At 49.4% G+C, this 16,594-nt stretch overlaps 1 protein-coding gene across 2 annotated transcripts in view; it reads left to right on the top strand.

The window, feature by feature from the left end:
• Positions 1-2,207: 2,207 nt before the first annotated feature.
• SMAD6 (SMAD family member 6) overlaps positions 2,208-16,594 on the top strand; it is a 101,459-nt gene continuing 87,072 nt past the window's right edge. The window contains exon 1 of one of the 2 annotated variants that reach the window (XM_063925566.1): positions 2,208-3,628. In XM_063925566.1, coding sequence (XP_063781636.1) covers positions 3,235-3,628 — 394 coding nt within the window. In that variant the 5' untranslated portion in view covers positions 2,208-3,234. The remainder of the gene's footprint in view (positions 3,629-16,594) is intronic. The other variant, XM_063925565.1, reaches the window with a different exon arrangement.

The raw sequence follows: 16,594 nt of genomic DNA, 5'->3' as shown, positions 1-16,594 counted from the left end.
AGGGTAAAATGGAAGGGGATGCCAGGTGATCACACACAGGTATGTGCAGGGTAAGATGGAAGGGGATTCCAGGTGATCATGCACAGGTATGTGTAAGGTAAGATGGAAGGGATGCCAGGTAATCACGCACAGGTATGTGCAGGGTAAATTGGAAGAGGATGCCAGGTGATCATGCATAGGTATGTGCAGGGTAAAATGGAAGGGGATGCCAGGTGATCACGCACAGGTATGTGCAGGGTAAAATGGAAGGGGATGCCAGGTGATCACGCACAGGTATGTGCAGGGTAAAATGGAAGGGGATGCCAGGTGATCACGCACAGGTATGTGCAGGGTAAGTTGGAAGGGGATGCCAGGTGATCACACACAGGTATGTGCAGGGTAAAATGGAAGAGGATGCCAGGTGATCATGCATAGGTATGTGCAGGGTAAAATGGAAGGGGATGCCAGGTGATCACACACAGGTATGTGCAGGGTAAAATGGAAGGGGATGCCAGGTGATCACGCACAGGTATGTGCAGGGTAAAATGGAAGGGGATGCCAGGTGATCACGCACAGGTATGTGCAGGGTAAAATGGAAGGGGATGCCAGGTGATCACGCACAGGTATGTGCAGGGTAAGTTGGAAGGGGATGCCAGGTGATCACACACAGGTATGTGCAGGGTAAGTTGGAAGGGGATGCCAGGTGATCACGCACAGGTATGTGCAGGGTAAAATGGAAGGGGATGCCAGGTGATCACGCACAGGTATGTGCAGGGTAAAATGGAAGGGGATGCCAGGTGATCACGCACAGGTATGTGCAGGGTAAGTTGGAAGGGGATGCCAGGTGATCACACACAGGTATGTGCAGGGTAAAATGGAAGGGGATGCCAGGTGATCACGCACAGGTATGTGCAGGGTAAAATGGAAGGGGATGCCAGGTGATCACGCACAGGTATGTGCAGGGTAAAATGGAAGGGGATGCCAGGTGATCACGCACAGGTATGTGCAGGGTAAGTTGGAAGGGGATGCCAGGTGATCACACACAGGTATGTGCAGGGTAAGTTGGAAGGGGATGCCAGGTGATCACGCACAGGTATGTGCAGGGTAAAATGGAAGGGGATGCCAGGTGATCACGCACAGGTATGTGCAGGGTAAAATGGAAGGGGATGCCAGGTGATCACGCACAGGTATGTGCAGGGTAAGTTGGAAGGGGATGCCAGGTGATCACACACAGGTATGTGCAGGGTAAAATGGAAGGGGATGCCAGGTGATCACGCACAGGTATGTGCAGGGTAAGTTGGAAGGGGATGCCAGGTGATCATGCACAGGTATGTGCAGGGTAAGTTGGAAGGGGATGCCAGGTGATCACGCACAGGTATGTGCAGGGTAAAATGGAAGGGGATGCCAGGTGATCACGCACAGGTATGTGCAGGGTAAGTTGGAAGGGGATGCCAGGTGATCACACACAGGTATGTGTGGGGTAAGAGGAAAGGGGATACCTGGTGATTGTGCATAAGTAGGTGGGGTAAGAGATAAGGGGCAGTCAGGTGACTGCGCACAGGTTTTGTGGTGTAAGAAAGAAGGGGCTGCCAGGGGATCGTACACAGGTATGTGCGGGGTAAGATGAAAGGGACTGCCAGATGATTGTGCATGGGTATGGGCAGGGTAAGAGATAAGGGGCAGTCAGGTGATTGTGCACAGGTTGTATAAGAAGGAAGGGGCTGCCAGGGGATCACGCACATGTGCATGTATGTGCAGGGTAAGAGGGAGGGGGCTGCCAGGTGAGGTATGTGCAGGGTACGAGGAAAGGGGCAGCCAGGTGATCGTGCACAGGTATTGTGGTGTCAGAGGGAAAGGGCTGCCAGGGGATCAGGTACAGGTATGTGCGAGGTAAGAGAGATGGGGATGCTAGGCGATTGCACACAGGTACAGGTTTGTGCAGGGCAAGAGGATGACAGGTGATCACACAACGGTATGTCCAGGTATGTGCGGGGTAAGAGGCTGCCGGGTGATCGCACGCAGGTATGTGCGGGGTGAGAGGGAGGGGGCTGCCGGGTGAGAGCACGCGGGTATGTGCGGGGCGAGAAGGAGAGGGCTGCCGGGTGAGAGCACGCGGGTATGTGCAGTGTGAGAGGGAGGGGGCTGCCGGGTGAGAGCACGCGGGTATGTGCGGGGTGAGTGGGAGGGGGCTGCCGGGTGAGTGGCTCCTTTAAGAGTTAAGAAACTTGAGATTTGTTTGCGCAACAGTCAGTGCAGCGGAGCCGCCAAAGTGTCTAGACTGTCACATGACTGCCGACAGCCAATAGGGCGCCAGCTGTTGGGCCCGAGTGTGTGAGAGAGCGTGAGCACAAAGAGACGGATCAGTGTGCAGGGACCAGACCGAGGGAGCACGGAGCAGCCTGCACGTTACCGGGGGATTGTGTACGACGCGCCGGGAGCGTGTGTGACAGAGCAGGGCGCTCACTCTCCACGCCTGTAAGAAGCCATTTGCTGAATCGCTGTGCAAGGACCGGGAGCCCAGCAGCAGCTTGCAAGGGCCAGGTAGCCGGAGCGCCAGGACAGGGGGTTGTGGAGCACTGGCCCCCCCGCTGCTCCGTGCATGAGATCCCCCGCTGCAGGGCTGAGCCAGGGTCAGCGGCTCCCATGCAAAACGTGACTGAAGCAGCAGCTTCCCAAGCCCGGAGCGGGCGCACTGGACACCCGCAGCCCTGAGCCTGACCACGGCGCTGCTGCATCTTCTCTACCTATCTACCTACCCACCAAGTCCCGGGCCGCAGCATCCCACCAGCCCGGCTGCGCACTGTGGTCCCCAGGATGCTGGATGTGCGCTGCCCGGAGTTCCATCCCTGCCGAGCTATGTGACAGCTCCGGAGACCGGCACACAGGAGGGAGAGAAGATTCTGCCGCCAGCGGGGAGTCTGCGAGATGTGACCCGAGCGGCCACCCCAGCCGTCCAGCCCCGTGTATCCTCCTCGGCCCGCCTGCCCTCCCGGGAGCCGTCCTCTGAGCGCTGCGCTCCCCCTGGGTGTTGCAGGGCGCAGCCACACGGATACGCAGCGCAGTGTCCCCCCGGTGCAGGAGGGGGGGCAGCCGCCGGCGCTCTGCCTGCAGAGTACAGCAGTGGCCCCGCACAGCGCCGTGCCCACGGAGAGCCCTTCCCGGCTGTGCCACCCCCGCGCAGCCCCATGCCGGCACCCCCAGCTGGCCGCGGCCACTGAGGCTACGGTGACCCGGGCACATTCCCGGGGGCGCCGCATGTTCAAGTCCAGACGCACCGGGCTGGTTCGGCGCCTGTGGCGGAGCCGGGCGGGCGGCGATGGGGGAGTGTCTTGTTGCGGTCTGTCCGAGCCGCCCGCCGGGTCCACGGAGCTACGGTCCGCTGCATCGGGCGTCCTGAAGCGTTTGAAGGAGCAGGCTCTGTGCGCGCTGCTGGAGGCCGTGGAGTCCCGGGGAGCGGCGCCCGGAGGATGCGTGCTGGTAGCTCGGACGGGGTCCCCTCCGCACCTGCTGTTCTGCAGACTCTTCCGCTGGCCAGAGCTGCAGCATCCCGGGCAACTCAAAGCTCTGAGCGGGTGTCAGGGAGCCGGAGGACCCGACAGCAACAACGTGTGCTGCAACCCCTACCACTACAGCAGGTTGTGTGGACCGGGTGAGTGACTACAGAACTGTCGTGGCTATTTGATATGAACCTGTGATGCCCTCCCATTGCATGGCACCTCTGCTGGCATTCCAGCCTTACTAACACTATTATTTGCTTTCAACTATATTTAAAACGAATTCGCATGCAGTCTCCCCTCTTACTCCTTTCTTGAGACTTTTTAATCCATGACTCCTGGTTGCAGAACATGCTGGCTGTCCGTGTTCTTTTAAAGAGCTGCACACAGCAAGCTTCCCTCCAGCATACTGAGTGGCCCTTTATAATTCAATATTGAGTTAATCTGTCAGAAATACTGTCATTACAGCTCTGCATAATACTGTATGTATGCGCTATACAACTTAATAACATTAACACTTCTGAATGTTGAAAGTGACACAAGGCTAGCATCTGTCAGAAGGTGTGTATACAGGGCCACTCGCATACATCACTTTTTGACAATATGTGTTGACGTGCGTATTCTAGGCTTTATTAATTACTTTTGTATACATACAGGTCCAATTCCATTGACACTATTTGTAATGGATGTCTTAAACATGTCCTGTACTGTTCTTCCAGTTTGCTTGGCTGTAGAATGGGCATCAATAGTACAAACCTAATGTTAGAAAACTGTAAGTGTAGGTGGCAGCCATCCCATTTTAGATGGATTACCCCCTAATCTACCTGGAGGCTGGCAATAAACATGAAATTGTATAAAAGTAGCATATCTACAACTACAATCTCTTATGTGAAGACAAATAAATTGTATGTTCTTCCTTTTTAAAGTTCGAGTTAAACAAGAGATCAGTAATTCTTTGCAGAGGTCCACACTTGTGTACATGGTTGCATTTACCAGTAGGTGTAAAGAGTACAAAGACAGCAATAGAACTCTGCCCCTTGTGGATGAGATTTGAAATTGATGGACTACTGTACTTGTATTTCACTAGTCATTTGCTTTGCGTTAAGCATCTTTCAGACTTGGAAGTAAAAGTCTTTGGACGGGATGCATCAACGCTAAAAATGCGTCGAAACCTCAGAAAATGCAGTTTTTGGATGTTTGGCCGCTTACCTCCTATACACCATACTCCGGAAAGCGATACATTCCTGAGCTTGGATTCCGAGGGCAATGCCATCTTTATGTGGCATTACCCTATAGAAGCCTATGGGCTTCTTTTTGTGTTTCCCCTGAGAGGAATCCAATCTGTTTCCTCCCAGCACCCCCCGAGGCACATGCATTACTTAACGCATGTGCAGATGGACTCCTGAGTCTGAAACCTGGAAGTTTCCACACAGCAGAGGACAGCTGTCATTCGGGGTGGGATGCATGGTGCATCGCATACGGGTTTAGGACTCTGGAGTCCTTCTGCGCATGCTTTGAGTGATGCACGCGCCTCGCGGGTGCTGGGAGGGATTCAATTGTATCCCTCTCAGGGTCAACATAAAAAGAAGCCCATAGGCTTCTATAGGGTTTCACCATCTGAAGATGGTGTTGCCCACCGCATCCAAGAGCTTGGTCCATTTAAGGAAACTGCATTTTCAGAGGTTTGCCGCAGTTTTAACTTTGATGCATACTGCACCAGGAGAGCTGTCCTTTGCTGAAATACTCATGCATACGGCGTTGGTAAACACCGATTTGCGTGCAATGACTGGCGGAATACATCACATTCACAGTGCCATGCATCCTACCCTTTGGAAGCTATTCTGTTATCTGTAGCTGTCTAAAGAGCCTGGGAGCTATTCAATTGTTTAGGATGACCAGTTCCAAGGCTGCACTTATCGTAGATTTCTGCTCGCATCCTCCTGAGGTGGTAGCAGAAATTCATGCAAAGTAGGGATGCGGTGTTTGTCGTGAGTGATGGGTGCACCCTAACCGTAACATGCCCAGCAATTGGCACGGGAAAAGTTACTTATACCCCTTTCACACTGCACAAATAACCCGGTATCGACTCGGCATATTGCCGGGTCGGCGTGCGGTGTGAAAGGGGCATAGCCGAATTATGGGTCGCCTGACCTGGCAATTCAACCCGGGAATAAAGCAGTGTTATACCCGGGTTGAATACCGGGTTAGTGGCTGCGTAAACGGGCTCCCAGGTCGATGCGTCCCGGTACCCGTTTACTACAGCAGGGAGAGGTGGCATGGAGATGATCTCATCTCCCAGATCCGCCCCATGCTGCTATGGCAACCCGCCCAGCGTATTGCCGGGTCGGGAAAGCCTGCAGCAGCGGCCAATGCCGGATCCCACTCGGGAAGGACCCGTTTCCGGCATTGGCGGTGTGAAAGGGGTTTTACCTGTGCATTAGGGTGAAAGAAAAGGACTGAGGAAAGAATTAAGGGGTAGATTCAGTTGGTCATGCAGAACAGTTGAATCATCCCTTCTAGTTTGATGGGTTTGCACATTGTGTGTGTGTGTGTATAATATAAAATTATGGAGTATTGCTGTGTAAATGCATTTATTAAGTTGTTTCTAAAGTGCCAGCATATTCCCTTGCGCTTTACAGTTGGGTACAAAACAGTTGTATGAAGAGGATGAGTGATAACAGACATAGGTAAAAGGGCCCTGCTCACAATATCTGCGCTGCTTATCTGTGAGCCTTAAATGGTGCATGATTTGTGAGTTATTTTTGAAGATTGTTGTAAATCAGAGTAGTTCAACAGAACATAGTGTCCATGTAGTATTTAAAATAAAAATGTGCTTGTTCTTAGGCCACACACCTCCTAAGCTGCAAAAGCAGGGAATAACAGAATTTCATGCGCCAAGTCTGTTATGTAAGAGCAGTTTAAATCATTTTTATTAATAGTTTTGCGCCAGGCTTCTCCCAAATATTCTGTTTGTGTATAATCTGGAATATTTTGAACTGGGATTAACCATTTTAACCTAAGTATTTGATGTTACCCAGGTCTAACCAATTGCTTTGAGATAAGACCTGTGTGTCTTTGTTTTCACTTGGACTGTTATGTCACATTTAAATGGGATGTCCACCTTTTTGCAGACTTCTAAAGGGCTCGTTTAGGGCTGTATACTTGGGCGTTGACAAACAATGCTAATTAAAAGCATAAACAAAACTGTACTCTGTCCTCACTTTTACAGAGCATGAGAAGCGCATTCACTAATGCATCTCAAAGCTTTTTTACATTATAATGTACTTAATGAGCGCTCCCATATAACTCCTCTGGACTTTAGTGTGTTAACACTTTGAAACGCTGCAGGCGGTATTGAAATTAAAGTGCAGGAAATACTAGAAAGTGTGTGTACAGGTCCATTCACTAGCATTATGTGTTTAGACTATCTGTGTGAAAGCTATTAATAGGCTTTAAGAACGTGTGTTAAACAGAGAGACCTTTAGATGGAAGCAGGGAAATATGCAGCCAAGTGGACATCCCTTATAACAGAATGTGATGTACAGCTCATGAGTTTGAATAATTAATAAGGTTCATTCCAGGGCTGGACATATTACAGTCACCATGGTGACTAAATTGTATCCTGTTAAGGGCCCTACACACTGGCCGAGCTGCCCGACGGCGGAGACGAGCGACCCGGCGGCGGCGGGGGGCAGTGACGGGGGGAGTGAAGTTTCTTCACTCCCCCCGTCACGCGGCTCCATTGAAGTGCAGGCAAATATGGACGAGATCGTCCATATTGGCCTGCATGCACAGCCGATGGGGGACCAGCGATGAACGAGCGCGTGGCCGCGCATCGTTCATCGCTTGAGCCTCCACACTGAAAGATATTAACGAGTTCTCGTTCATTTATGAACGAGATCGTTCATATCTTTCAAACAAATCGGCATGTGTGTAGGGCCTATTAAAGTGGAACAGGAGACATTAGGCCCCTGTAATGTATGTCTTTGTATTGGCCTGCACCTTGCTGGTCTCTTATGGTGTTCATACACTTGTGAGATAATCGGTGCTAACTTCGATTTCAACCTCATCTGTGAGAGAAATCGAAGGATTGTATGCACATTTTAGGTACCTGGAGACGCGATGCGCGGGCATGCCACTCAAATGTCGCATCTCAAGTAGTGTTCACTCTAGGCTGTTTTAGCAGGGCGCCACGCCATGCATGTTTTTTAAAAGGCAAAACCCGCCCTGCCCCTTTTGCGGCGCCCTGCTAGAACAGCCGCCCGCTTCCTGCCCTCCCAGCGTGTAAAGATGCCGTGTGCACGGCATCCATTCACGCTATGGGGGAAGCCTAGCACCGACGGAGGTGCTGGGCACGCCCCCAACAGTGACGCCGCCGGCCACGGACGCCCCCTACAGCAACGTCTGTGGGCCGCACTGCCCACTAAAATGACGTTAGCATGACCACGCCCCCTAATTTACATGACTGGAGTCCGGCGCCCTGCCCCATTTCATTTCTAGAGGGAACACTATCAAGATATGTGCTGCACTTAATATCTCTTGCATCGCAGTGCGATCGCATGTGGTTTTAAAACCACATGAGATATATCGCACTGCAATGTGCGATGGGCACCCGCCGGGAGCGGCCAGAGGCTGCTCCCACTCGGCATTGACGTGCCCATCACGTGATTACCATGCGATCTATTGCATGATCGCATGGTAATCACTTTGGCAGTTCAGGTGCGATTTCATTGCACCTGAACTGCCGGTGCGATGTCCCGGGGCATCGCACAAGTGTATGGGCACCATAAGGAGTGGTCTTATCTTAAACCCACCCCCACCTTTCTACGGGTGGTCTTCAGTTTGCCGGCTGTCGGGATCCCGCCGCACAGTATACCGGCGCCGGAATCCCGACAGCTGGCATACCGATACTTATTCTCCCTCGTGGGGGTCCACGAACCCCCTGGAGGGAGAATAAAATAGAGTGGAGCGCCACCGTTGCCGCAGCGTGGCGAGCGCAGCGAGCCCGCAAGGGGCTCATTTGCGGCCGCCACACTGTCGGTATGCCGGCGGTCGGGCTCCCGGCGCCGGTATGCTAGTCGCCGGGAGTCCGACCACCGGCATACCATACTACACCCCTTTCTTCTTCTGCTCCTACCCCTTGCACCCTGAAGCCTGTACTGTGAAACAGTCATGCTCCTGTTGTAGACAACCCCATTTCTGGTCTCACTGCCTCCACTATAGAGGTTGGAGTCCACTTGTAAGCATTCCCATGTTTCTGTAAAGTACAGTGATCTGGAATTGGTGTTTTTCCTGTCTGAATTGGTTGTGGTAAGCAGTATAGAACAGGAGGAGAGAATGGATGGGAAAAGTGTTTCAGTGGGGCTCTGGCAATTTTCAGTAGTGGAACATGGCATTTTAATGATAACCAGGCACCGGGTAATGACTGTGGCAAAGCACAGCACTTCCAAAAACATCTAATAATGCCACTTAGCCAAAGCTGTGCCCTGCAGATAGGTTTCTCATCTCACCAGACTTTTTTTGTCTTGGCATTGACCATGAAGAGATTCCAAAAACGTTGTGTCCATTTCTAACATCAGTGTGGACTGGAAGACCCGCACCTCACGGTTGTCTATGTCTGAACTATAGCCTTTTATATGGGGGTGGGTGGGGTAATTCTGAACCACATTGGTTGCTGGCATGGAGCAGGCACCTACATCCATGTAATTTTTAAATGAATGTTTATAGGAATCTAGAGAATACAGACCCTCTGTGATGTCTGACTGTCAAGCAGTCATCTGTTCTGCTCTTGGGGGCTGTGATAGTGTTGTCAAAGCCCCTCCCAGGTTAGCTTCTCGTTAATGCAAATGAGAAGTTCACAAGGAAGATGGCAACAAGCAAGAAGAAGGTTCTCCTGATTAGAATACTTGATGGGTGGGTCCAGGGCGTTCATATTAATCAAAACTTAATGGAGTCATTAGGGGTTGGTTTAAGTTTAGCTTAATTTATAAAAGTATCTCTGAGCCTAATATAATAATAATAACCTTTATCTAATTAAAAAGTTAAATGTAAGATAGTTACACACTATACATATAAACAGAGAAACAGTTGTTCATCCAAGTTGGTTAAAATTGTGTTGAACCAGTTTGTATGAACAAGTTTTGTTTGTTTTCCAGTATTTGGGAGCAATGGTAGATTATCATTTGCTCTCATCCATTACCAGAATTTCATTCCAACCAGCTAGATCTGGCAGATTATCTGACAGATAATTGTATAGTGTGTACCTAGCTTTAGTCTTTAAATATTTAGTCAAGAGATGAGCGCTGATGCTTGTCATAAAGCGCTGATAATAAGGGCAGCATATTTACCAAGTAGACTTCCTGCCTTTCTTTAGCACTGGCTACACACTAGCAGTCAATTATTTATTTATTAACCGTTAATTGATATAGGGGGTAATTCCAAGTTGATCGCAGCAGGAAATTTTTTAGCAGTTGGGCAAAACCATGTGCACTGCAGGGGAGGCAGATATAACATTTGCAGAGAGAATTAGATTTGGGTGGGTTATTTTGTTTCTGTGCAGGGTAAATACTGGCTGCTTTATCTTTACACTGCAATTTAGATTGCAGATTGAACACACCACACCCAAATCTAACTCTCTCTGCACATGTTATATCTGCCTCCCCTGCAGTGCACATGGTTTTGCCCAACTGCTAAAAAAATATTCCTGCTGCGATCAACTTGAAATTACCCCCATAGTGAAGCATATTCCGTTGTGCTTTACACTTAGAACAGTAATGGAACAAAACTGGGTAAAAACAGACAGACCTAGAGGTAGGGAAGGCCCTGCTCGCAAGCTTACAATCTAAATTGCACGTTTCTGCGAAGGATTAACACCAGTAAAGCAGTGGCTGCATTTTTGGGGGGGTCTTTACTTTCTCCACCATCTGCATGTTCACTTACAGCCCTTACACCCACAGCTATAAGCATTGGTTGCACACCACGCTTTAATGACGTTTCATGTGAAGCAATACCAAAACACTAGCATTTGATTTATCCATTATTTTAAACATGTCTAATTGTTGTATTAGTCAGAATGCTCGCTGTTAAAATTGCAATTATTTACTGTCTATAATGATGTAATTGCCTTGTGATTCAATTTCTCTGGTGTGGGGGACCAAAGCTCACAGGATATACTGCGGCATAGCTTTATTAAGCTGTTCCACACAAACCTGTCCCTATAATTCTTTGGGAGTTGAGCACAAAATGTCTGAAAAAAAGCGGTCATTAAACTAGAGCTGTATTTCCAGGATTGCATTCCAATGTAATAGAGGCAGAGCACGGCAAGTCCCTCCGCCCTCCCTTTCTTGGGCAGAAAGAGGCTACAGGATATCTGAGAAGCAGCACAATGACAAGGATCATACTGTAATCGCATGCAGATCAATGTAACCGCGCAGAAAGTAGTATAGTATCTCCATACAATAATATCCATTTACTAACAAGCTGTAGACACCATACACAGCTCATAGTGATATTTTCTAAATCTATACATTTAAATAAGTATTGCTCGGGTGATTTTACTTAGATTGTGGGGGTACAACATTCTGAATTGCGGCAGTAAGTGACCATGCAGTATGTTAAGCAATGCAGCAAATGGTATGAAAATGATCTTCAGACTGGAGGGCATATGTACTAAGCCTTGGGGAGAGATAAAGTGGACAGAAATAAAGTACCAGTCAATCAGCTTCTGACTAATTTTTCAAATACAGCCTGTAACATGGCAGTTTGGAATGGGTTGGCTGGTACTTTATCTCTCTCGCCAAGGCTTAGTACATTTGTACCTGGGTAAGCAAGGAGCGCTGACAGCTGGAAGTTGTGGTCATAGCGTGCTGGAGATGTAGTGTTCAGGACAGTGGTCCTGCGCTGTGCTCCTTGGATGGGTTAGGCCAGGCCTGGCCAACCTTCGGCTCTCTAGCTGTTGTGAAACTACAAGTCCCAGCATGCCCTGCCACAGTTTTAGCATTCCCTAATAACAAAACTGTGACAGGGCATGCTGGGATTTATAGTTTCACAACAGCTGGAGAGCCACAGGTTGGCCAGGCCTGGGTTAGGCTCTGGGCCCCAGATCTGTAGGAGTACTGATGATGTGAGAGCTGTTCGTAGTGGGACCAGTACTGTATGGTTAGGAGGATCTCCAGGTTACGTCGACTGGGAGATCTATGCAGTTGGTCTTAAAAGGACTGCATAAAGCTCGCTGTCTATACAATGTGGCTCTGGGAACCTTATGAGGAAACTGGTTGCTGCAATGGGAAGTATGTGCTACTGGTACAATGTGAATAATCTACAATGTAAGCGTTTAATCTGTGCCGACGGGCTGCGTGCTTATGTTCATCAGACTTCTTTCCTCTATATTGTAAGCTCCTAAATTATTTGAGAATTAAATTTTGTAGATGAAAAGCTTTGGGAGAAATGTAAAAGAGTATGTCCCTAATGGGGATCTTCTCATTATGAAGTCATTTGTCTGTCCAAGTGCAAGGTGTTGTCCCTCGGTAGCTGTGGGCAGGTAATGTGTTTCCTGGATAATGAATAAATCTGGTCCTGCTCCCACTTATGTGTGCGTTTGGTATAAACAATTTATTGGTGGCTAACACGTGAATATTTAGCTTTGCTCAGGCACATGAAACTAGTTGAATGTATGATGCTAGTTGTCCACATCTGTATTGGAATATGCTAGATGGGTGCTCTATAGGGTTACCACCTCATCCCTTTAATTCTGAACACGTATTAATGACACAGTTTCTGTGGCTGGCTGACTTCAAGACTCCATTTCACTTGGTATTAATCAGCCACAGAACCTGTGTAATTAATGTGTCCAGAATTAAAGGGATGAGGTGGTAACTCTAATGCTATGTACAGCCATATCGGCGCAGTGTTACCAGCTGGGAGCTTTTTCCATGCTCGCAGTAAACAACTAGAACACAGGTTCTCAAACTCGGTCCTCAGGACCCCACACAGTGCATGTTTTGCAGGTAACCCAGCAGGTGCACAGGTGTATTCATTACTCACAGACACATTTTAAAAGGTTCACAGGTGGAGCTAATTATTTCACTTGCGATCATGTGAGGAGACCTGCAAAACGTGCACTGTGTGGGGTCCTGAGGACCGAGTTTGAGAACCTGTGAACTAGAATGTAGTTGGTACTGAAACAAATCGGTGTGATGTGCCACCCAGCATCACACACACAGTTCAGCTGGTGCACATAAATGCCGTTACGGTATAACCGATCATCGCATGTTTCTTATACATGTCTATGAAGTGCAAGCAACCCTTATGGTGCCCACACACTGTGCAATTATCGCATGCTATTTGATCTTTCTCTTACGTCCTAGAGGATGCTGGGAACTCCGTAAGGACCATGGGGATAGACGGGCTCCGTAGGAGACATGGGCACTTTAAGAAAGACTTTAGGATTTGGGTGTGCACTGGCTCCTCCCTCTATGCCCCTCCTCCAGACCTCAGTTGATTACTGTGCCCAGAGGAGACTGGGTGCTTTTCAGAGGCTCTCCTGAGTTTCTGACAGAAAGTATTTTGTTAGGTTTTTTATTTTCAGGGAGCCTGCTGGCAACAGACTCCCTGCATTGTGTGACTGAGGGGAGAGAAGCAGACCTACTTCTGTGAGTTGAAAGGCTTTGCTTCTTAGGCTACTGGACACCATCAGCTCCAGAGGGATCGGTACGCATGTCTCATCCTCGCCGTCCGTCCCGGAGCCGCGCCGCTGTCCTCCTCACAGAGCCTGAAGGTAGAAGCCACGTGAGTATGAGAAGTTAGAAGACATCAGAGGCGGCAGACGATTTCACTGTTCTTCACTGAGGGAACGCACAGCACTGCAGCTGTGCGCCATTGCTCCCATTCACCTCACATACTGTGTCACTGTAAGGGTGCAGGGCGCGGGGGGGGGGGCACCCTGGGCAGCAAATAAACCTCTCCTGGCAAAAGATGGGTATATACAGCCGGCCACTGTACATACCTACGAGCCCCCGCCAAAGTTTTGTATTTTAGAGCGGGACAGAAGCCCGCCGCCGAGGGGGCGGGGCTTCTCCCTCAGCACTCACCAGCGCCATTTTTTTCTCCACAGCACCGCTGAGAGGAAGCTCCCCGGACTCTCCCCTGCTTAGATCACGGTGACAAGAGGGTTTTAAATTAGAGGGGGGCACATAATTGGCGAATTGAGTATAAAAGCGCTATCTGGGTAAACATATATATTGTGTTTTTGTCCTGGGTTATTATAGCGCTGGGTGTGTGCTGGCATATTCTCTCTGTCTCTCCTAAGAGCCTTGTGGGGGAACTGTCCTCAGATAAGAGGGTTCCCTGGGTGTGTGGTGTGTCTGTACGTGTGTGTCGACATGTCTGAGGTAGAAGGCTTTTAGAGGGAAGAGGAGGAGCAAATGAATGTGGTGTCGACTGCGCCGACACCTGTCTGGATGGATATGTGGAATGTTTTAAGTGCCAATGTAAATTTATTGCACAAAAGATTGGATAAAGCTGAAGCTAGGGAACAGTCAGGGAGTCAACCCATGCCTGTACCTATGTCGCAGGGACCTTCGGGGTCCCAAAAGCGCCCACTATCCCAAATAGTTGACACTGATTCTGACTCCAGTGTCGAATATGATGATGCAAAATTACAGCCAAAGGTGGCTAAATGTATTCGATATATGATTATTGCAATCAAAGATGTTTTGCATATCACAGATGAACCCCCTGTCCCTGACACGCGGGTACACATGTATAAGGGAAAGAAAACTGAGATAAATTTTCCCCCCTCACATGAGCTGAACGAGTTATGTGAAAAAGCTTGGGAATCTCCAGACAAGAAACTGCAGATTCCCAAAAGGATTCTTATGGCGTATCCCTTCCCGCCAATGGACAGGATACGGTGGGAATCATCCCCTAGGGTGGACAAAGCTTTGACACGCTTATCCAAAAAGGTAGCGCTGCCTTCCCAAGATACAGCTACCCTCAGGGATCCTACTGATCGCAAGCAGGAGGTTACCCTGAAGTCCATTTATACACATTCAGGTACCTTACTCAGACCGGCTATTGCGTCGGCATGGGTGTGTAGTGCGGTAGCAGCATGGACAGATACCTTATCAGCGGAAATTGATACCATGGATAAGGATACCATCCTATTGACCCTAGGACATATAAAAGATGCTGTCTTATATATGAGAGATGCACAAAGAGACATTGGTCTGTTGGGTTCGAGAATCAACGCTATGTCGATCTCGGCTAGAAGAGTCTTTTGGACACGACAATGGACAGGTGATGCCGACTCAAAAAGGCATATGGAGGTTTTACCTTACAAGGGTGAGGAATTGTTTGGGGAAGGTCTCTCAGACCTGGTCTCCACTGCTACGGCAGGCAAATCTAATTTTTTACCTAATATTCCCTCACAACCTAAAAAAGCACCGCATTATCAAATGCAGTCCTTTCGATCAAATAGAAACCAGAAAGGCCGTGGATCGTCCTTCCTTGCCAGAGGTAAGGGCAGAGGGAAAAAGCTGCACAACACAGCTAGTTCCCAGGAACAGAAGTCCTCCCAGGCCTCTGCAAAATCCACCGCATGACGCTGGGGCTACACTGTGGGAGTCCGCCCCAGTGGGGGCACGTCTTCGAATTTTCAGCCACATCTGGGCCCACTCGCAGGTGGATCCCTGGGCAATAGAAATTGTTTCCCTAGGTTACAAACTGGAATTCGAAGAGGTGCCTCCTCGCCGGTTTTTCAAATCTGCTCTGCCAACGTCTCCTCAAGAACGGGAGATAGTGTTAAATGCAATCGACAAATTTTATCTTCAACAGGTGGTGGTCAAGGTTCCCCCGCTTCAACAGGGCAGGGGATATTACTCAACCCTGTTTGTGGTCCCGAAACCGGACGGTTCGGTCAGACCCATTTTAAATGTAAAATCCCTGAACCTATACTTGAAAAGGTTCAAATTCAAGATGGAATCGCTCAGGGCGGTCATCGCCAGCCTCGAAGGGGGAGATTTTATGGTATCTCTGGACATAAAGAATGCATACCTTCATGTTCCCATATATCCACCTCATCAGGCGTACCTGAGATTTGCGGTACAGGATTGTCATTACCAAATACAGACGTTGACGTTTGGGCTTTCCACGGCCCTGAGAATTTTCACCAAGGTAATGGCGGAAATGATGGTACTCCTGCGCAAGCAAGGTGTCACAATTATCCCATACTTGGACGATCACATAAAAGCGAGATCAAGAGAATTACTGAACAGCGTGTCACTTTCACTGAAGGTGTTACAGCAACACGGCTGGATTCTCAATATCCTGAAGTCGCAGCTGGTTCCTACGACTTGTCTACCCTTCTTGGGCATGATTCTGGATACGGACCAGAAAAGGGTGTATCTGCCGATAGAAAAGGCTCAAGAACTCGTGACTTTGGTCAGGAACCTATTGAAACCGAAACAGGTGTCAGTGCATCACTGCACGCGAGTCCTGGGAAAGATGGTGGCATCTTACGAGGCCATTCCATTCGGCAGGTTCCATGCACGGACCTTCCAATGGGACCTACTGGACAAATGGTCCGGGTCGCATCTACAAATGCATCGGTTGATCACCCGGCCCCAAGGGCCAGGGTGTCTCTCCTGTGGTGGCTGCAGAGTGCTTACCTTCTAGAGGGCTGCAGATTCGGCATTCGGGACTGGGTCCTGGTGACCACGGACGAGAGCCTCCGAGGTTGGGGTGCAGTCACACAAGGAAGGAACTTCCAGGGTCTTTGGTCAAGTCAGGAGACTTGTCTTCACATCAGCGTCCTGGAGCTAAGGGCCATATTCAACGCCCTTCGTCAAGCAGAGACTTTGCTTCGCGATTTACCAGTTCTGATCCAATCAGACAACATCACCGCAGTAGCTCATGTAAACCGCCAGGGCGGCACAAAGAGCAGAGTGGCAATGGCGGAAGCCACAAAGATTCTACGCTGGGCGGAAAACCATGTAAGCACCCTATCAGCAGTGTTCATTCCGGGAGTGGACAACTGGGAAGCAGACTTCCTCAGCAGGCACGACCTGCATCCGGGAGAGTGGGGACTTCATCAGGAAGTCTTCACACAGATTGCAAGCCAGTGG

This window comes from Pseudophryne corroboree, chromosome 6 (genome assembly GCF_028390025.1).
Source record: "Pseudophryne corroboree isolate aPseCor3 chromosome 6, aPseCor3.hap2, whole genome shotgun sequence".
NCBI lineage: Eukaryota > Metazoa > Chordata > Amphibia > Anura > Myobatrachidae > Pseudophryne > Pseudophryne corroboree.
Note: the sequence above shows the minus strand (reverse complement) of the source record. Positions and strands in the feature narration are given on the sequence as shown.